Source organism: Zeus faber, assembly GCF_960531495.2.
Source record: "Zeus faber genome assembly, chromosome: 10".
In the NCBI taxonomy this organism is placed as follows: domain Eukaryota; kingdom Metazoa; phylum Chordata; class Actinopteri; order Zeiformes; family Zeidae; genus Zeus; species Zeus faber.
The window spans coordinates 1,736,813-1,758,960 of NC_137199.1; the positions used below are offsets into that span (position 1 = coordinate 1,736,813).

General features: G+C 42.8%; 1 protein-coding gene across 1 annotated transcript in view; it reads right to left on the minus strand.

Annotated features, from left to right (window-relative positions):
- Window positions 1-460: 460 nt before the first annotated feature.
- Window positions 461-22,148, minus strand: part of uvssa (UV-stimulated scaffold protein A) — a 52,816-nt gene continuing 31,128 nt past the window's right edge. The window contains exons 7-12 of the mRNA XM_080008410.1: window positions 19,149-19,356; window positions 17,033-17,200; window positions 15,062-15,245; window positions 10,980-11,091; window positions 2,221-2,404; window positions 461-2,061 (exon numbers count right to left, since the gene is read on the minus strand). Of these exons, the coding sequence (XP_079864536.1) occupies window positions 1,968-2,061; window positions 2,221-2,404; window positions 10,980-11,091; window positions 15,062-15,245; window positions 17,033-17,200; window positions 19,149-19,356 (950 nt within the window). The 3' untranslated portion in view covers window positions 461-1,967. The remainder of the gene's footprint in view (window positions 2,062-2,220; window positions 2,405-10,979; window positions 11,092-15,061; window positions 15,246-17,032; window positions 17,201-19,148; window positions 19,357-22,148) is intronic.

Genomic DNA, 22,148 nt, shown 5'->3' on the forward strand with positions numbered 1-22,148 from the left:
AAAGTATTGAGATGAACTTTTGTTATTGACCAAATACTTATTTTCCACCATAATTTGCAAATAAATTCTTTAAAAATCAGACAGTGATTTTCTGGATTTTTTTTTTCTCATTTTGTCTCTCATAGTTAAGGTATACCTATGATGAAAATAACAGGCCTCTCTCATCTTTTTAAGTGGGAGAACTTGCACAATTGGTGGCTGACAAAATACTTTTTTGCCCCACTGTACATAGCTCATGTGTATGGCTGTGTATTGTTAACATTATACTTGTGCCAATAAACATCTTGACTTGCTTTTTTGATACAGATTTTCTTTTTTTATACTAGAAATAGTGAGTTTATAGGTCATATACAGTGCCGTTAAAAAGTACTTGCCTTCTTCCAGACTAACTCCATTATTGCACATATGTCACATTCAACGGTTTCAAATCTTTCAAAATTTTTTATTAGACAATGGCAACTTAAGTAAACATGTAACACATTTTTCCAATTATAATATATTATGAAAAAAGTAACACGGCCTTGTGTGAAAAAGGAACTGTTCCATTAGTTACTATCAATCAACCAATTAACCAAATGTAATTAATCACGGATAAAGTTGATTGAACACAGCCCAGACCGATTGCCAGCCTTGTTGAATCTGACATTTACTCATATTGAACATTACCTATCAGATTGAGAAGTAGTCATGATAAAGTTTTTACAAGCGCAATATTCCACGATCAAAGCAAATTCCAGATGAGATGAGGAAAAAACGCTGCAAAAATACATCAATCTGGAAAGGGTTACAAAGCTATTTCTCCACAGTCATTATGACATACTGTATATAAAACTAGACACCTTTGTGAAGCTTCACAGGAGCAATTGGCTCCTGTGAAATTTGAAACCGTAGTGAAGCTTCACAGCAGCATCCGACACCTGTGAAATTTCCAAAAGGGCGCAGCAAAACTCAGCCAAGAAGTCACAAAAGATCCTAGAATAATGTCTAAAGAACTGCAGCCCTCTCCAGCCTCAGCTAAGGCAGGTGCCCATGACTGACTAAGGTATTCAAAGGTAACCCTGCTAGTCTAGAGATTAGCAAGGTAATCTTTGATGTTTCCTGTGGTAAGGAAACCATAACTAACCACGTGAAACATTGATGCGTGTCTGACATTTGCAAAAAAGTCTTTGGAATAAAATGGTATGGAAAGTAAAATTGGACATTTTGGACCACATGGGTGCCATTATGTTGGAAGTTAAAGAAATACAGGAGTTTACAGTAAGAACATAATACCAACAGTCAAACATGGTGGTGGTGGTGGTGTGATACTGTGGGGAAGCTTTTGCTGCTTCGGGATCCAGACGACATCTCATTATTGAAGGAACCATGAAATTCTTAAGGATAATGTCTGGATCCGTCCGTGAGCTGAAGCTGAAGCTTGCATTGTGCAGCAAAACAGTGATCCACAAAATTAAAAACAAAAAGGCCAAATCTGAATAGCGGCAAAAAAAAAAGATTTGGACTGGCCTAGGCAAAGTTCTGACTAGAACCCAATAGCGATGATGTGGCAGGACACTGAAACGAGTAGTTCATGCTCATCATTCATTCACGTGAAAGAACGGTCAAACAATAGGAAGAATTCCTACTAAAAGGTGGTGCAACCAGTTATTAAATTTTAGATGACATTAGATAACGCTTTATTAATTGCTGTGGTAAAATTTGGGGTGTTAAAGCAGGAAAAAAACGGTACATGTCAAGAAATGGATTAGTTAGATCTATCAACAAAGTCAACATGGAGTAGCACTATGCTAACTACTGAGCCCAATGTGGGCAGATGCTGTAATTTTCAGGGGCATTCAACAAGACAACGCATGGTTGATTTGGAGGCAGTTGGATTTTTAGAACATGGAGAATCTCAGCGTGCAGGTGGTGCAGCCGACATTCCCGGCACTAAGGGGGCGCCATGTGCAGCCACAGCAGATGGTGGCTCAGTTCAGGGCGTAGTTAAACTGGTTGGAGTACTTGTCGTGTTTCCTTCTGTCCATCTGATTCATCACTTCTGTTACTCTACGCATAGAGCTCCTGTGGTCAGTGGAGAGAGAGAGAGAGAAAGAGAAGGGGGGGGGTTAGGCTTTTACATTATGAGTAACATTGGGCTTCTAGGTTCACCAAAAGTATGCTTTACGCTCAGATTTGACAGTATTATTTATACAATTGTTTCCACTATCATAGCGTACATACTTGTTAAAAACCTTCTTTTCCAGCCTGGAGCGGCTTGTGTCTGCACTCTTGTTCAAATCACTGAGCTTAGGGTATTTCTTCTTCTTCCTCCCTTTTCCCTTCCCTTTGCCATACAGCCTATTAGAGCCCAGGTCTTCTCCCGTGGCTGCTTCAATGTCCCGCATCAGCTCCAAGTCACGCCAGGCTGAAAAACATGAAGGGTTGAAGAAAAGAGCTACCTTGCATTTCAAACACAGTAGTTTTCAAACGGGAAGCAAGGCTGACGACCAGAGATGAACTCCTGAGCAAGGTTGGGGTTTTTCTTTCATATATATTTTTTACTTTTTGTTATTACGGCTGCCACCAATCTCCCTCTTTGGAGAACGATCTTACCAGCCGAGGACGTAGAGCGGGTCGTCTAGTAAGCAGAAGGTTGCTGGTCTGATCCCTCTTAGTAGCATGCTGATGTGTCCTTGAGCAAGACACCTAACCCTAACTGCTCCCCGGGCACCTCTACATGGCAGCCCACTGCTCCTAGATACGTCAGATATTAGGATGGGTTAATGTAGAGAAATTCGTTGTGGGACTGATAAGGATTTATAAATAGAAACATCGGACGGCGATTTGTTTGGTAAAACATTAGGGTTGGGCCAATTTGCAATCCACTGCATCTGTCGCAATTGATGACAAATGTTTTTTTGTTTGTAAATAAATAAATCCTGCACTTCTGGAACGGGGAGACCACGTTTGCCACATTACATTACGTTCCATGTGCGCCTGCCCCCAATAAAATCATGTATCGCTGATCGCTGCCCCCTAATGATCGCTAATTGGTATTTAGCACGATCCCCCAAGACTACAAAACATGGAACAACAATTACTGCATGTGGCATCTTCCAATGATAGCTATGGCAGTACAGGAGAGAAAGGGAGAGATGTAATTAGGAGGGTCTTCGGGGGCGTGTTTGTGTGTGTGTGCCTGTGAATCCACTTGTGTGTGATGTGTCCACCGCTGAATGCACGGGACTTGTGCCAATTAGTTCTGATGTATGAGGTCAGAACTACAGTATATCGTAGCAGAAAAGGTCTTGCAGCAACCCACGAGTATAGACACCCCATGACCTCAGGAAAGCTCAGAGCGCAGTGTACTGCAGCCATAGAAGACCCCACAACCCACAGAGAAGCCGGGAGCCCACGGAGAAACACCCACGCATGACCCCGAAGTACACAAACCAGTCCCAGAGAGCACGAAGTGACCCTGCAACCCTGAAGCGCATACATACAACCCACCCCCATGTGCTGGCATAAGAGGCGATGAGTGAGTGGTATTAAAATTGTCCAGCCCCCCACCGCCACACATGTGGACCACAGAACAGACTACGGCAGACAGCCCACAGCAGGGCAGCCAGGTGCAACAACAGGATTCCACCTCCCGAAGGAGATCACCAAATACAGAGCCTGCACCGAACACACTTGGCTAAGCTTAAGTACCCTGCCCTGGTGTCCTGAAATCCTGAAAAGAACCAATAAATAAATAAATGTAAATAAACTTCAATAATTTTTTTTATTTAAAAAAGGACGTTTTTCAAGAGATTTTATTTCATAATGCCACATTTCCATTCCTTATATGCAAATGGTTGGGGTGTGGTTATCTCACAGATTCAGCACCGGTGCTGCCATGGGTGCTCTCCTACACAGTGGTTGCTTGGAGCTGGAACCTGGAATGCTGTGACGCAAACGGGATGAAAGCTTCTGGGTGACGTTGGTCCAGAATGTTTGGATAGGTTGGCAGAGCCAGATGGCATGAAAGTACTCAGAGCAAGTGTCTTTTTGCAGGGATCCCATTTTACGTCACACAGGCTGAAAAACACAAAGGAATGAAGAAAAGGGCTACCTTGCATCTCAAACGCAGTAGTTTTCAAACAGAAGCATGGCCGAAGACCAGAGATGAACTCCTGAGCAATGTTTGGTGTTTTTAATTTAGGGGACACGTTCTTTTGGTGCAGTGGTTGACAGTAGGAAGTGTATGTTCTATGAATCGCTAGAGGTTATTATTTACTAGAGAATTATTTTAAAGGAGCATTTGCATTATTTTCTGGGTTTTTTTTTTTTATAAAAGCACTTCAATGTCCAGAAAAATAAACATGGTAAATCTTCAACTCAAACTGCCCTAATTGTAGACCACTCAGGACTGTTATGTTATCTATTCATTCTATTGCTAATTCTTTTTAAAGAATTAAATTTTATTTCTCATCCACTAAACCGACATCTTCTTTACCACTTTACATACAGTGTGAGTCATCAGACGTTTGATGGAATCTAGTTGTATATCCAGTGGTGGAAAAAGTACTCGAAAGCCACACTTAAGTAAATGTAGAGCTATGCACTTAGTTTGTTTTTTTGCTCTGATTTTATTCTGGTCGCCAATATTTGCGTATTTTTGGGTAAGCATAAGAGGCACTTCATTTGGTAAGATGCATCTTTCACTCTGACATAAGAAAACATTTGGATGTTGGTCTCCATCAGTCATAGCAGGTGCCAGTGGGGCAGCATCACTGCTGGAGAAGGCCGTCGCTGTGGTCGTCGCTCTCAAGCCTGTGCTTGTTCAGTAGCAATACCGCAAAAATGAAACTTAAAGTAGCCCAATTCTGCGGGAAAACCGCCGACCTGGCAGCTCGGAACACGGGTTTGTTTACATTTAGCTTGCTGCTGGATATGACCCTTGATTCACTAACATGAACCTTGTGATTACTGGCTTTCACCAACTTCATTGGCTACCAGTTTTTCTCAGATTTTATTTTGTAGCGAGTAACACAAGGTGTTCAGGTGAAATATTGGAGTAAAAGTATACTTTTTGGGGCAAAATGTAGCTAAGTAAAAGTCGACAGAAATATAATAACTCAAGTAAGGTACAGATACTGCCAAAACTTTGAACCGCTGCGTAAATAACAACATTCATTATTTCTGAAAAACAGAATTCTTGGCTTTTTATAAGATTTCACTCTTTGGTGTGCAGGACATTGAATAATATGAAAAATATTATAAAACAAAAAAAAGGTACGCAAAACACATGACGCATGTGTTGCGCTTTACAAGTGAGTGGAGACCAAAATCTAAAATAACAAAGACAAAGTTATGCAGGGTAATCACATAGTAATTACAGGGGAAGTCCCTGCCTTATTGAAAAGTGTGATCTCATAACTCTGGGTAATCAAGCAAAAAACAGGCTTTATTGCGGTCTAATTACGGTCTAAATGAGAAGAATTTGCGAGCCAATTGTGTTCCGTTCCATAAATTAGAGCTAAACCACTTGTAATGCAAAGTAATTATGATGTAATTTGGACGTTAATGAAAAGCTGCGCCGTCTGATGTGAAGCTGCGCTAACCTCGGCCACAACTGTCAAGACACTTGTTTAGCGTCAATGACATGATGACAGACTCGCAAGCCTGTGTGTGTGTGTGTCTCATGTGTCAAGTATGTGTGTATGGGTAGGCGTGTACACAGTTCTAAGTCAATTAGTCATTTTAACCCGGTGTATAAGAATGGACCTTCAAATATTACAATCCCTCATTGTATACACACACAAGAAGGAGACTCACATAAAGTGAACGAAAAATGGGACAAGACGAAGAGAGTGTGAGATAAAAGAGAGAGAGAGAGAAAGAGAGTCTTCTGAAGTTAATCAGTGGTGCAGCGGGGCTCTTTTCTCTGTCAACACCTCTTAGCCACTGCAGCTGGGGCCTCTGTGTGTGTATGTGGAGGGCATGGGCCAGGCCACACATGCATCCACTATGACATCTGGGACATTTGGTCTATTCAGGTCTCAATCGGCTACGCACCACTACACACAGAGATTGTGTATGTGTGTGTGTATGTGTGCTACAGTTATTTGCGCGCATATTTTTAGAGATCAAGACAAACAGTTTTAGCGACTTCCCCGCTTGTTCTTTGACTTTTGTTATTCAAATCCAACTATTGTGTATACACAGCTGCTGCCAATATGAGGTCAGCAAGTGGCATCTTAGGGCACTTGAGCTATTTATCATGTTCTGAGACTGATGAATGCATTACTGATTAGTCAGATTTCCAAAAAGAAGATTTAACATTCCTCAATAGTAAAGAGTTTGTTGGGTTTGCACTCGGAACAGTTATGAATGATAATATCTGAAGGCCCATATAATAGCTCAGTGTTTTTAATAACACGTAATGTTTTGGGAATAAAATTACAGTTAGTTTTGGGAAATTACCACTTATGGCATTCATCAATGTGCTATGTTAATTTGCCCATCTGTAACTGTAAGTTGAGTGGAGACACTTTGAATTAAATAAAAATAAGAGAGAATAACAGCTAAAAACTCTGCTGATACAGTTTTGACTTCAGAGAAACTAGAAATGATTTAGGAAGTCTTGTTTATAGCTTGGGGCATGGCTAACTTTGTTGCAGTTCAAGACTAATAATTCAATGCCAATAAGATACATAATAATTTAAAAAAATTAGATGGGGAATGATTGTGATCCGTCAAATGTCTCATGTATAAAATAAAATTGGATGTAATTAAATTAAACAATTATTATTATTAATTGTATTATTATTATTATTATTATTATTATTATTATATATTTTTTAACCTGTGCTGTCAGCATGCTGGGCATACAACACAGAGTATTTGTATGCCATTGCATCCAGGACTGAGTTAGTCTGCAAGTGGAGTTCAAGTTCTCAACCTGCAATGCAACTCTTTATTAATTCTTAAATCATCAAGAACTGCTGCAATAACTCTGTCCTGTGGATGACTTGTAGAATGACAAGAGCACAGTTTTGGTTATAGAGAACCACCACCAACCCCCCACTTTGGAGAACAATTTATCAAATTTGGGTCTATAAAGAACTGACCACAGCTCCAAGAAGGGGGGAATCACCACAGATGAGACAAATAAACACGGAACCAAACAACATTTACACAAAAACATAAACATTGGACGACAACATGTATTGAAAAACAGTGAATTAGGTCCAGGAAAACTAGAACTACAACTGGTCACATGGCCTCTTCCTGTCATAGTTATGGCAGTAAATAAGGGAGGAAAGGAGAGGAATGCAACCAGGAGGGTGCTGGGGTGCACTCCAAGCAGGTATGGTGGTGTGTGTGTGTGTGTGATGGGACCGCCTATGTGTGTGTGTGTGTGTGTGTGTGTGTGTGTGTGTGTAAGATGTCCTACGGTGAGTGTACATGACTTCTTCCCATTCGTACTGGTGTAGAAGGTCGGTATTATGTTGTGGCTCCTCCAAGCAGCGGAAAGGGCCCCGAAGCCCCCCGAAATCCACAGCCTTGTAGACGCCCTACGGCTGCAGGAAAGCCCCGAGCACCCTGCCCTGCAGCTAGAGAAGACCCTCGGGCCCCCAGAGAAGCCAGAGGGCCGTGGAGCAACCCCCACGCCCAGCACCGAGGGGCATTACCCAGTCCCAGGGAGCACACACATACAACCAACCCCCAGGTGCTGGCACAAGACGCAGCCGCGGGCACAGAATCCAGGCCGCGGGCACCCGGCGTGGACAGCAGGCACGGATCCCAGCCCCATGCCGACAGAGCGACACCCCGCCCGAACCGCCCGCTCCACACGCGAGCCGGTGGGACTCCCATGTCCACCCATGCCCTGCGTAAGGGCGAGGCCCGCCCCACCGCAGCCGCCCAGACACCCCACCCGTGTATGGGCCCAGACACCCCACCCGTGTATGGGCACTCGGCATGAGTGCCCATACACGGATGGCAGCTGCCCGCCGCATCCACACCCACATAGCTTGCACCCCGCCCATCCAGCAAGCCCTAGGCCTATTGTGTGGTGTATGTGCTGAGTATGAGTTTTGGCACTGGGACAGATAGGCGAATCGTGACCAGATAGATGCAGGGGCACAGCAGGCCAGGGAGCAACCACGCAAATCCCCACCCCCCGGACCCGACCGTGCCCTAGCAACATTTATTAAAAGTTAAATTAAATAATCACCATCTATCTGTGTGTGTGTAAATGAAATTCATTTGTCACCTTTCACCACTTACGTGTTCAACTGTTTTATTAAACAGATTTGAACAGCTTTCAACTGAGTTATTAAACTCCAATGTACCAAAATGCTTAATATTAACTGATATTTGAAGAAATCGCTAGATTTAAGCTACGGCTAGGGAAATGTGTCAAAAGTTTCACCTACCCATATGAAAAGCTGTTTATTTGAAGGCTTCGGTAAAGCAGAGAGCTTAAACTTTCTGGTGTGTAGTATGTTAGAACCCCCTGATCCCCAACTAACTGGTGGCCTGAAAATGCAACTCTTCTTTGTGGGTGTTGTTTGAGAGAGGGAGCGAGGAGCAAATTAAATGAGGCCATTGGGTCCGGCAACCTTTTTCTGCTCCCTGTCCCTCTTGCTGAAACACACACACACACACACACACACACACACACACACACAAACAGTTTCTGGACATGTGTGTCTGTCTGTCTGCGTGTGTGTGGCTAGGTGTGAGATTGACTGGTGGATCGATAGTGCAGTTAGTAACAAAAGATGCTATTTCACAACTCGCTGGACAGTGTACCTTGAATGGGTGTGCACACACACACACACACACACACACACACACACACACACACACACACACACACACACACACACACACACACACACACACACACACACACACACACACACACACACAGATAGATGGTGGTTAACACTGCAGGCAGCAATTGGACATCCTGGTGACCCTCTCTCCCCCTCTCAGATACACACACATCCAATAGTGCCCTAGAAGGCTGTAGAACAGACCAGCCTGACTTTGTCTTTCATTTTCTCCTTCACACTATTGTTCGTTCTCTGCAGCTTTAAATCCCTGGGAATGCATGGACAGCTGTCCGACATAGAAGGGCAAAATTGCCTTCAGCAGGGAGACGGGTGACTGGGATTTAGTCAAACGTGACTCTCGCTGCACAGGGTAGAAACATCAGAAGTCAGCAAAATGTCCTTTTTTTTTTTTAAACAGTACCAAAATAAAATCAAATTATTTATTTGGGGAAGTGAACAGTGTCGGGGGGAAACTCCTTAATTAATGGGGACGCCATTGCTTCAATACTGTGACTAAACTGAAAAAAAAAAATTAAATGTCATTGTGGTATGGGATGGTCTGGTTGAGCAGCCACACCTGACCTGGATCTAGGTGATTGTGTCAGAGTGGCTCCATACCTGCTGCTACCACCTAGCCTTCTCTCTACAATAAAATGGTGTCTATAACATCGTCTTCTGTGTCTCTGTGCCGGAGGGCCCTGAAAATGCCCCTTGGGTAGTGTGTGGCAGGCGGAACTGCGACAGTGGCACCTGTACAGGGTCTCTCTGGCACAGGGAAGGGACACAGAGGGGCCTGTCGTATGATGCCCTGGAGCCACCAGCGGGTCAATGGGCGGCCCCCAGCACCAACCCTCTCCTGAATGGCAGCAGCAGCACCGAGGGTGTCCGGCAGAGGACCGGCGGAGAAGCAGCCGCAGCTACCACCATGGGTAACCGTCTGCAGCTAGCTACTCTGCCCAGAAGCCACAGCTGGGACCATCCAGCAGCCCAGCAGCCAGGCCACCCCTCCAAGCAGCCCCCGCAACAGCCAAGTCCAGCCACGCCTTCACCAGCCTGAGGCCTCACACTCCGTAAGGGAGGAGGGGGCAGTCTGTTGTCGCCCTGGGAGAAGGAGGCCGGTTGACCATGCTGCTCCAGCAAACCAGGTCCTTTGGATGAGGACCAATACATTTTTTTTTTGTTTGTCCCAGGTATGGAAATGGTGTCGGGGATGGTAGCTCAGGCAGTAGAGCTGGTGGTCTAGTGATCCAAAGGTTGCTGGTTCGATCCCAGGCTCCTCCTGCTAGCATGATGTAGTGTCCTTGAGCAAGACACTTAACCCCTAATTGCTCCTGATGGCTGCGTCCGTCAGTGTTTGAAGAATTGTAAGTCGCTTTGGATAAAAGCGTCTGCTAAATGTAATGTAATGTAATGTGGGTGTGGGGATGGTTTGGTTGAGAAGTCACCTGACCTGTATCTAGGTGATTGGGTCAGAGTGGCTGCATACCTGCTGCTCGTTGGTTGCTCTAATGAGCAGCAGGTAAAACTGCCATCCCCACACTCACTGCAGTACTATTGACTGCTCCTGGCTAATTCCACCTACCTTCTCTCTACAATAAACTGGTGTCAACAACATCGTCTTCTGTGTCAGGCAGTACTGCCACACTCCTATACAGGTTTTGTTAATGACGGTCCAATTTGTGAAAAGGCGTAAAAATTATTTAAGTAACGGCTCTACTGTCCTGTGGGAACCCCATGGGACTTGTTCCCACGTCATAGAATCCAACTGGAATGGAACTTTATCTTGCATAGCTGCTTACTTTAAACATTATTTATTCAACTTTTTGAATTGTGAAATAATTTATACATTTTTGGTAAATATCTTGTATATACTTCTATATTCTTTGTCACCTCAAATTACCATTCGTCTTTAATTATTGCATTGTGGGGATTAAGCCAGACCTTAGGCTATGTCAAGCATTTCACCAATGAACTTGAAATTATGTATATGGTAATACAGATAATCGCACCAGATCAAAGGTCTACTTTTTACAAATAAATCTCCCTCTATTTTCAGACCTTGGTCTGTTGGGAATTGCATTTAATATTTTATTATCATCAGTCTGTGCGAACTATATCTCTTTCTTGCTTGATTGATACCCAGTAGAGTGTGAATGTGTCTCCCCTCACCAGGCTGCACCTCACTCTGACTCCTTTCTTCCTGCTTCTTCCTAGATCTGTCCTCTGGTCGGGTGGGTTGGCCTTTGGCATCGCGTGCAACTATCACACCGTGGAAAGGACACTGGAGACGCAAACAAACCATGAGCTGAGCACACCAATCGCGGGCAGAGAGAATAAAAAACAATATATGTACACACACGCTCTTTAAATCCGAAACAAAATTTCCACTTACAATAACAGTTTAGATGTACTGCAGTATTTAAAGAAATATCATTGTCCTACCAACGCCATTAGTGCACACGCACACTAATCTCTCCCTGTCAAAAGTGAAATACAAAACTGAACTGTAAAAAGGCATAATGTACAGAAAGCCCACATTACTGTAGCACAGACTGCCAGGCTTTTGCAAGAGAATAATCTAAAGCTCATTGACTTTGTTGTTTTGTCCACAAAATGTAACTTTGTATCATAATGAATATGTACATGGGAGCATTGCATTGCTGTTTTTACAGCACAGATGTCACATAGGTTTTCTCATATTTATAACACACTGCCTACAATGTAATTTCTCACATTCTGTATTTAACCCACACAGTTTAAAGTTTCAACCAGTTGAGAGGTGACTCATCGCACAACTAGTTTTTTGGATTTAAATGTGTTAGTTGCGTGCTCCTTAAAATAACATAATTACCACAGAGAGAGTATGAGGACTGTGACAAGGCATCATGCCCAAAAAATATTCAAGAGGTTTATTTGTCACATACATATACATACATTCATACATTTATGCAGTGAAATGTCTTTGCAATGCACCCAGAGATTATGCACAATAGTTTCTAAACCGAACATAATAGATAACCTAATTTCTACCTATCTAACTAATTGAAACAAACTGATTCCTTAAACGTAATGCAGTTAGTGAATAGAATAATATTAATAAAATAAAAATAAAATAAGACTCAAAAAGTTAATACAGAGTGGGAGTACAAAAGATATGTAAAGGGAATAGAGTTATGTATCTGGGATAGGCTATTTGTACAGATATGTGCAGGAAAGTGCATGTGAATAAAGTGTGTATGGAGATATACATTTCAGTATACAACAGTACGACACAGCAATACAGTAACACCGAAGAGAATAGAAATACAGCGCAGTATGCAGTCACCCAGAACAGTGATACAGTAACTTGCAGTACAGTATGCTACATATAGTACAGTAAGGCATTGGGGCCTATGTGAGTATCCCAGTGCTTTTTGTCAGGACCCCTGGTGAGTTCAGCATTATGGCTTGTGGGAAGAAACTCTGTCTCAGTCTCTCTGTCCTCGCTGTGTGGCTGCGGAGGCGCTTGCTCGACACATGCACCTTTTAGTATTTTTATCCATTTTATATCACTATGTCCGCCAAAATCTCATCGGCAGTGATCTCCTACAGGCGCGATGCACTCGTGGATATAAAAATTTCCCTGAAAAAACAACTGTGGTGGATAGGATGGCTTGAGCAGCCACACCTGATGCTCGTTGGTTGGGCTAACGAGCATCAGGTTTAAAAACCCCATCTACACACTCATTGAGGATAGGAGCCCTGTCATGACATCTGCTCCTGGCTAATTCCACCTAGCCTCATCTCTACAATAAACTGGTGTTTACAACCCCCCGTTGTCTGTGTCTCTGTGCCGGAGGGCCCTGAACACGCCACTCTCGTGGCGTGTGGTGGCGAAACTGCCACAACAACTTTGGGACTTTTTATCCGTGGATCCAGAGTGGTCACCAGAGATTTTACGCACCAACGCTTTCAACAACAACAACAACAACAACAACAACAACAACGGCGCCGCTGTTCCATGGGTGGGCCCATGGAGGAAGCACCGCGGTAAACGCGGTGGCATTCTGGTCAGAATGAGGACGCAACCTCACCGTCCACCTCTGCCAAGCATCATTCTTGCTAATGACCAGTCCCTGGAGAACAAGATGGATGACCTTCGAGCGAGGATTACATTCCAACGGGGTACAAGAAACTGTTGCGTCCTCTGCCTGACAGAGACATGGCTAAACCCGCTGGTGCTGGATGAAGCCATTTGTCCAGTTGAGTCCTTCTCCGTGTTCCGTGCCGACAGGTCATAGGAGTCGGCAAAATCCAAGGGTGGAGGCGTCCCGTCTTATGATAAACAGCCGCTGGTGTAACCCCAACAATACCAGACTCTCTCCCACTCCTGCTTGCCAAACCTGGAACAGCTGACCATCTCATACCGTCCATTCTACTTCCCCCGGGAATTCAGCATGGTCATCATCACAGTCTTATACACCGACACAGCACTATCGGACCTATATGATGTGTTGTACAGACTTCAGAACAAACATCCCGACGCAGCTGTGGTGGTGGCTGGGGACTTTAACAGCACAAACCTTAAAAAAGATCTGCCAAATTTCCTTTAACATCACGAGTGCCACCAGGGGAGATAGAACTTTGGACCACTGTTACACACCGTACAAGAAAGATACAAGACCGTCTCGCTCCCTGTTTTCGGGAAAATGGACCACGCGGCCATTGCTTTGATCCCCGTTTACAAGTCGTGCATCGCGCGTAGAGCAGTAGTGATGGGGGAGGTAAAGCGGTGGTCAGACCAATCAGAGACCGCGCTTCAGGACGCTATTACTGACGTAGACATGTTCCAATCAAGTTCCAGTGACGTCAGCGAGTTTACGGAAGTAGCTACGAGCTTCATAGCCATGTTAGCGGACAGCATCGTATGGATATTTCCTAACCAGAAACCGTGGGGCGATAAATTCATCCGCGGCACTCTGAATGCTCGCATGGCCGCTTACCACGACGGTCTTGTATCCAGAAATGAGGACAATAACAAAGTACAATCTGCGGTGGGTGGTGAATGGATGCTAAAAGGAAGTACAGGGACAGAGTGGAGCGACAGATGGAGCAACGAGAAACCCGACGCTTGCGGCAGGGGCTGCTGACTATTACGAACTACAACAGCAGCTCCTCCCCAGCCACGAGTGTGGACGCCTCCCTCACCAACAAACTGAACTCCCTTTTTTGCGCTGCTAGACTTCCTCTCAGCCCGGGACCAGGTGGTCAGGGTGGGGAGGCACATGTCCAACTCCCTCACCCTGAACACAGGGTCCCCCCAGGGCTGCATCCTCAGCCCCCTACTGTACTCCCTGTACACACATGACTGTGTGGCCAGGTCCAGCTCCAACACCATCATCAAGTTTGCTTACAACACGGTCGTGGTGGGCCTGATCAATGATGACGACAAGAAGGCCTACTGCAAGGAGGTGGCTCACCTGTCACTCTGGTGCCAGGACAACAGCCTCCTCCTGAACGTCAGCAAAACTAAGGAGCTGACTGTGGACTCTAGGAGGGGATTACAACCAAGGACGCACGCACCGTTGGTGATTAATGGGGCTTGTGTCGACAGGGTAAGCAGCTTCAAGTACCTGGGAGTCCACATCACGGAGGACTTAACATGGACTACACACATAGACACTCTGGTGAGAAAGGCGAGGCAGCGTCTTTACCACCTCAGGCAGCTGAAGAAATTCAGGGTCTTGGTGAGGATCCTCAAGTCCTTCTACTCTTGAGCAGTGGAGAGCATCCTGACAGGCAACATCACTGCGTTTGGGAACTGTACAGCTCAGGACATGCGGGCCATGCAGAGGGTGGTGCGTTCAGCCAAACCGACCACTGGAACCACCCTTCCCACTCTGCAGGACTTACACACCAGGAGGTGTAGTAGCACAGCCCACAGCATCATGAAGGATCCTCATCAGCCTAACAACGGACTGTTCCAGCTCTACCACATTTTAATCCAAAAAACTAGTTGTGTGATGAGTCACCTCTCAACTGGTTGAAACTTTAAATTGTATGGGTTAAATACAGAATGTGAGAAATTACATGTTGTCAGCACTGTTTTATAAGCCACCTGGGGCTGATTAATATCCAAATATGAGTATAGTGTATTAAGTTTAGTGTGATGCACAGTTAATTAAGACACAAAACTCCAGTTATTTCAAATTATCAAGTTTCTATGTGTGTGTGTCTGTGTGTGTGTGTTTCGGCCAAGGGGGATTAGGTACCTTAACTCTGTCCTGTCGTGGACACAGTTTGCCGTTGCCCAATGGTGCATTGCAGGTGTGGCTGACAGGTGTGAATTTCCCTGGGAAGGAGATGTATCTGCTCTTGATTTCCGCAGAGAGCTCCTTGTTTTCGACCTCCTCCTCCACCTCGCAGGGAACCCAGAACTGATGCTGGGATGCCGACCTAGTGGGGAGGTAAGAGAGTGTTCACAGACATAGAGGAGGATCTTTGAGCATCTTGACCAGTGTTGTGCTTGTGTACTTGCACTCATAAAAACACCTCTGCCACCTATAGTACATCAAAGAACCAAAGTGACGCAAAGTAGCTGCATTGAGTTCCAAGTGACAGTTGTACGACAGTTTCATGTTAAATCTATCCATAGACTATCTATAGAAATGCTTAAGTAAAAAAGTGAAATGTATACAAAACAAAGAGGCACAGTGAAAAGATATTCAATTTTTGATTTGTTGCGATGGAGCGACAAAAGAGAATGAACGGTTGCCTTCCCCAATTAAGGAGAGGTGGAATCCTTAAATAATTCAAAACTCTTAGGAGAATGTTCAAATGCATGGTGCAATCTTTCTTTACTGACAAAGAACTTCGCTTTGACGACTGTCTACTTTATATCATCACTTAGTGTACTGACTACAAGGTGAACAGGTTATTTCGGTGGCAAATATCAATTAGGGCTGCAGGAACAAAATTCGAAACATCGAGATTCGAATAATCGAAACATAATTCGAATTTGAATATTAAAAAAAATTAACTATTCGAATGCCATTCGAATTGCCATTTGATTCATTATTTTATTTTTTTAAATAAATAAATAATTTATTTTAAATGTTTTAGGTAAGCGCACCAGCGGGTTTCCCTCACCGCAGGCGTTTCACTGTGTGTACAAGGGAGAGTGCATTTGACCGAAAGGTCCATTAATTTCACAGATGTGGCGATGAACGTGGGAAATAAACCCGACCATCACTGACGGAATGTCCTTCAGTGCAGAGGTTCCCAACCACCGGCTCGTGGATCGTGCTGGGCTGCGTGTCATTTGCCACTGGGCTGTGAGAACGAAGGCAAGTATTTTCAGGAGCCATCTGTGATCTGCTCCATAGCAGCAGGAAACAGAGTCAATTAAATACATCTAGAGTTTTTATTTGCTCTGTTTGGAGAAAAGATCTCTCTGATTGGAGCTGCGGAACTGTGCGGAACTCCCCCCCATCCAGTTACAAATTTGAGCATAAAAAATATGAATATAGTTGAATATCAAAAATAATAAAGCATACAAATTTGAATGGGATAATAGAGGAATATCTGCAGCCCTAATATCAATCCTTGTGTTTTTCTGCTGATTACATTGGAAGCAGTTACAGGGTCTGTTTATAAATTAATTAATTTATAAACAAAAGAAAACATGCAAATTATCTTAACATAAGTATTTAAATTACTTAATATAAAATATTTATATTTAAATGCATTAACAACCAAATTTGAAGTACTAATAATACATTTACACAATTAAAGCAAAAGTGACTGGCCACCCCTCTTCAGCTATAATAGTGCAGACCAAATGGGAAGTGTGTCTTAAAAGATTGGATGCAGGTGGACATGCAAGTAAGTGCAGGTTAAATAAATGTAAAATGATTCACAGCAAATGATACAAATATCTTTAACTAAAATGTGTGCACTCAAATTAGAAACATGTGATATCAATAATGCGAAAAAAGATTGAGCATGTTGAAACAAAACTTGTGTCGTTCTGTTGTTTGTGTATTGTGAATGTAAACGTGCCACAAATTAACCAGATTTGAACAAAGGAAAAGAGAATGATGTAAGGAAGTCAAAAGAGATTTTACCCACAATTTTATGGCCTACGATTTGGTGCAGCCGTCACAATGACAATGTCTGCCTTTACGGCCAGTTTGTGTGTCTTAGGTTATTTGTATCAATTTGTTTATGTGTGCATGGGTTACTTGATGATCTTGCCGGCACTGGGCTGCTCTTGGCCCCAGTAGTACAGATCCAAACCAAATGGAACAGTTGGAGCGTTGGATGCCTTCCTGTCTGGGCCCGAACTCTCATTGCCATAAACCAGGGAAGCACCGGAAGAGGTTGTAGGCTCTTCGGAGGAAAAGCTGGTGCTGCTTGGAAGAGAGGTTAAATGTAAATCGGTGGTATTTTTCCCTCACTTATCGAGAGAGAGAGAGAGAGAGAGAGAGAGAGAGAGAGAGAGAGAGATTCTCTAATTTCTTCCTGGAATTACAGACTGGAATTACATATTAAAAACAAGCCTTCACTAATGAATTCTAAGTTACATTTTAAATCAGGGCTTGATATTAAGACGTTTTACTTACATGATAGTCAAATTTACTTGGAAAATGTAGGCCTATTAAAACAAATAATAAAACCAACAGGAATTTGGACAATATTATAATTTATTTTCTGTTAAGCATTTCTTTTTAATTATTATTATTGACGTTACAATTTAATTTTGATTAAGGATTTTGAATAATCATCTTGAGCATGGCTCAGCATCTGACGGAGCTTTGAAATAATCAAACCTTTCAGATTTCTGTAAGCAATACAGTTAAAGTTACATAAATAAAGATTTATAAAAGAGTGTGAACATTTTATTTAAAATATTTAAACATGAAAAAGATCTATATAATAAAAATATCTTCTATTCAAACAATGGCTCCCTTTTAAAAGTCTGTGCTTGGTGTGTAGGGGCAGACTTAGAGATTTGGAAGCCTCAGGCAATACCTATTTGAGGCCCCTTCTCCACAGCGCTCAGTGGTATAGGTTTCGTTTGAGGGGGACACATTGAGTGCGGGGGGCCCAGGACGTTTTTAGCATCAAACACTTAATTTCCTGCATTCTGGTGAATTGTTATGCACCAATTTGTGCCCTTTCAGCATACATTTATGGTGGAAATATATTTATGGAAAGGAAAACACAAAACTGTTTTTATTGGGGGGACAAATGCACTTGTTCTCAATATTGAGGGGGATGTATCACCTGCAAATGTATCACCTCGGAAATCCACCTCGCTAAATGCAATATTGGCTAGTAAATAATAACTGTATGAAGTATAGATCTCTCCAGTGAACAAAGCTAAATGAAAATTCCAATTGAACCATTCAAATGCTCTTCACTCCGTTAGAGGACTATGATGTAAGAAAAATATTGGGAGTATAACTTTTAATTTAAAACAATAGGTTAGGATTATTTTCATTAAATGCCTTGCTTTTATTATAATTGTGTAATTGGTTTTAGAGGATGTTAATTGAGTCCAGTCACATTAAATCATTATAAATAATGTTATATTTTGTAGTGGAATAAATATTAAGAAAATATTTCATACATTTTAATAGTTAGCAGAGATGCTTGGGAGCCGTAAGAGACTTTTCAACACTACTGCCTGCAAGTGCATCTCTTCTCCTCCGCCCCCTGCGTCCGTGTCTGCACTGTACGTTCTTCTCTAATTGGACTTTTTCCAGCATCCATATACTATATCGTTTACATATACTCATATCACAGCATCATGTTTAACATTATTATCTTATCGTTGATATCACAATCCAAGTCATATCCATAACGTTAACAACTCTTATGGAGCGTGCACCGGTGCGTACCGGCACTTCTCACAAGCTGCTTGTATTCTGTTCTGCCCTCTCAAGAGGACAAATCAAGTGGACATATAAAACACTTTTTCTTAAAATTATTAGAACCCACAAGCTGCAAGCTCTGACTCAGGCTGGCTCAGCCCCCCCCCACACACACAAATTAGTTGATCAAGCTTGGTCAGAAACAAATATCTGATAATACTTAAATTTTAGACTTTGTGCAAGAGTCACGGTGTATTAATGTCAATGTTAATTAATAATTTGTAAGGTTTTCAAGACACATTTGACAATAGGCAATTACTTTGTTCTCTGCAGCCAAAATTTCCAATTAACTGAAAGAAAAGTATAAAACACAGCTTATTTCGCCTGACAGGTAATACTGGAATAAGTGACTTTTCGATGAAAGGGAATTTAAAATCAGAATAACTCCAAGTATGATAAGTGGAGGTGGGTGTGGTCGCACCTGGGGTTACTGGGTAGAGGGAGCTGCCGTTTCAGGAGACGTAGCGTGGCAGCCGCAGAGGTAGGGTCCTGCTCCTCCTCTAGAGCTCTCTTCATCTTCCTGGCCATGGACGCTGAGGAGGACGATGTAGTGAGAGTGGGGGCAGCTTTCCTAATGTGAGTTTTCTTGTCAGATGGCGCTACAGAGGTGGAAGGAGTAGGTTCAAGACCTGCAGGAGAGGAAAGATGGTCAAATAAAAATATATTAGTTTTACAACCCAGCTCATCTTCGTGGATATTTTATGTAGACAAGCAAAGTATTGGATCAAATACTCGATATAGGTATCCCAGCATTTTGACTCCCTAGACTAGCTACCATCTCAGAAATTGAAAGATTACTTATTCCAAAGGAATTGTATTCGGTATCCTAATAACCCTAGCTGTCCTGATTTCAGTGGGAATTAAAACATGTTGGGCTGATAATCTTACTAACACTGTGCCCGTTGCTTCAGACACTACAAAATGGCAGAAACAGGTCAGGTGGGGAGAGAGAGAGAGAGAGAGAGAGAGAGAGAGAGAGAGAGAGAGCGAGAGCGAGAGCGAGAGAGAGAGATTCTCTCATTTTTTCCCCTTGAAGTGTCTATATTATTTTTTGAAGGCGCTTGCAGCATTTAACAAAAATAATTACGATCACTTTGGTCACCTTTCAACTAAATAGAATTTGAAGTGATCTTCAGGGAAAACTAAGACTGAATGCCAAACATTAGATATTGAAATCACTGTGTTTGAAGCTAAACAAAAATATAGCAGACAGTCATCCAGCGCTGATGGACAGTTACATATAGTAATACAATAATAAAATATTGCTGCAGGCAGCAGGGCTCACTGATGCACGTGGGGAGCCAAGGCTAGGCCGTCTGATCCGATCCCACAGAAGAGTTACTGTAGCACAAATTGCTGAAAAAGTTAATGCTGGCTATGATAGAAAGGTGTCAGAATACACAGTGCATCGCAGCTTGCTGCGTATGGGGCTACGTAGCTGCAGACCAGTCAGAGTGCCCATGCTGACCCCTGTCCATGGGCGAAAGTGCCTACAATGGACACGTGAGCATCAATGAATGAATCCCGTTTTCTTCTACATCATGTGGATGGCCAACGTTAGGGTCCGATCCAATCAAGCATCTGTGGGATGTGCTGGAACAACAAGTCCGATCCATGGGAGCCCTACATCGCAACTTACAGGACTTAAAGGATCTGCTACTAACATCTAGCCAGACACCACAGAACACCTTCAGAGGTCTTTGGAGTCCATGCCTAGATGGGCCAGAGCTATTTTGGCAGCATGAGGGGGACCTACACAAAATTAGTGGTAATTCGTGGTGGTTTTAATGTTGTGGCATATCAGTGTATAGCATCTCTTTAGAATTGGTTTCCATATATAACAGGTGTTTGTGTGTTTGTGCTGTATGTGTACAAGGGTTAATAGGAACAAATTAAAGAGGTTGCATGGTTAATTTGGCCCAGCCCCTGCAGATCGTTACTGAACACACTTATCACCCGAACACACACACACACTAGGCTGTTTTGGGCTCTGTAGATACAATCTAATTATATTTGGTCTTCATTGATTCCGAGCAAGAGGGAATACATTATGCTTACAGGTAATGGAAAAGCCCAATCCATGGACAAAGCCTTGACAAAAGCTCACATGCAAAGTAGTGAGGGCTCTCAAAAGCGCCTGAGGAAAGAGAGAGAATGCGTACGACCCCACTTTTCCCATATGTAGCCATTAAACGTACCCTTGCCTGGGGGGCTGGGCGGGTATAGACCATACGAACAATGTTACACCTGTCTGACACCAAAAGAGCCGTGTGGCTGACCTAGCAATAACGCCACTGATAGATTGTTTAATGATGTGTACATTTGACCTTTGACCTTTCCCGCCATAAAGGCGAGACAACAAATGCGCCATGACACACATTCAACATGAAGACACTATAACTCAACCGAAACAAATCCACAGGGTAAAGCCTCTATGACAGACATTGAAGGATCTTCAAGCCCTACTCCGAGTGGGTTTCCTCTGAGCCAACCCATGCACACTTTCTAACCCTCTCTGTTTCTGTTTGTGTTATTGTAATTATAAAAAAAACAACTTCTCTAACAATGGGACTGTGTTACTGTTTCTTATTGAAGGCTGACAACAACAGTGATGTACAGTCAGTTCTACTGCTACTGACAATTAAACTAAGTGGATATTGTGATAAAAAAAGATTACATAAAATTGACAAATAAGAATAAGATTGAATAAGACATACAGTATATTGGCTAATGGGTATATTGTGTGCAGATAGCCTCCACTCTAACTTGAAAGTATTTTCAAGTAAAACTAAATATAGCATCTAGTAACAGTATTTTCAACAATACTTTGCAGTAAAATGCCTGTAAAATGGAGACCGTCTGGGAAAGCCCCTTCTCAAACCTCTGTAAAGTTGTTTATTTGTTGTTATTATAATTATTATTTGCTTTGTTTTTTGTTTTACCAGGAAATTCAGTACAGTTGTAGTATAGATTCAGGTGCATCACTGTTGGGATTTTAGTTATAATAATGTTTTTCCGTTCCAATTGTGAGTATATTCGAGGCAAGGATAAAAATATGAAGTTTTGCTTTGATCCATCTCAATTTACTATAGAATGGAAGTAGTTATGTTAGTGAATCCATATCCCCTAGCTTCTCACCTATTCATGAAGCCAGAACCATGTATTTAGGCCTTGTATTTGTATATTATGGAATCATTTTTGGTATCTCATTTTAGGGACCATCTCCACCCTTTGGTGCAGCGCACATTTGACAAAGTACTGGCAAATGGGCACCCAAATCCATGTCCACGTCTCAAAGGAGGTTTATTTATACTACATTTTTATAAATAAAGCAACCTCTTTTTTTAAATGGTCTTGGCTGACGCCATTCTTTGCAACCCTTTGAAGTGTGTGTGTGTGTGTGTGTGTGTGTGTTTGTCAA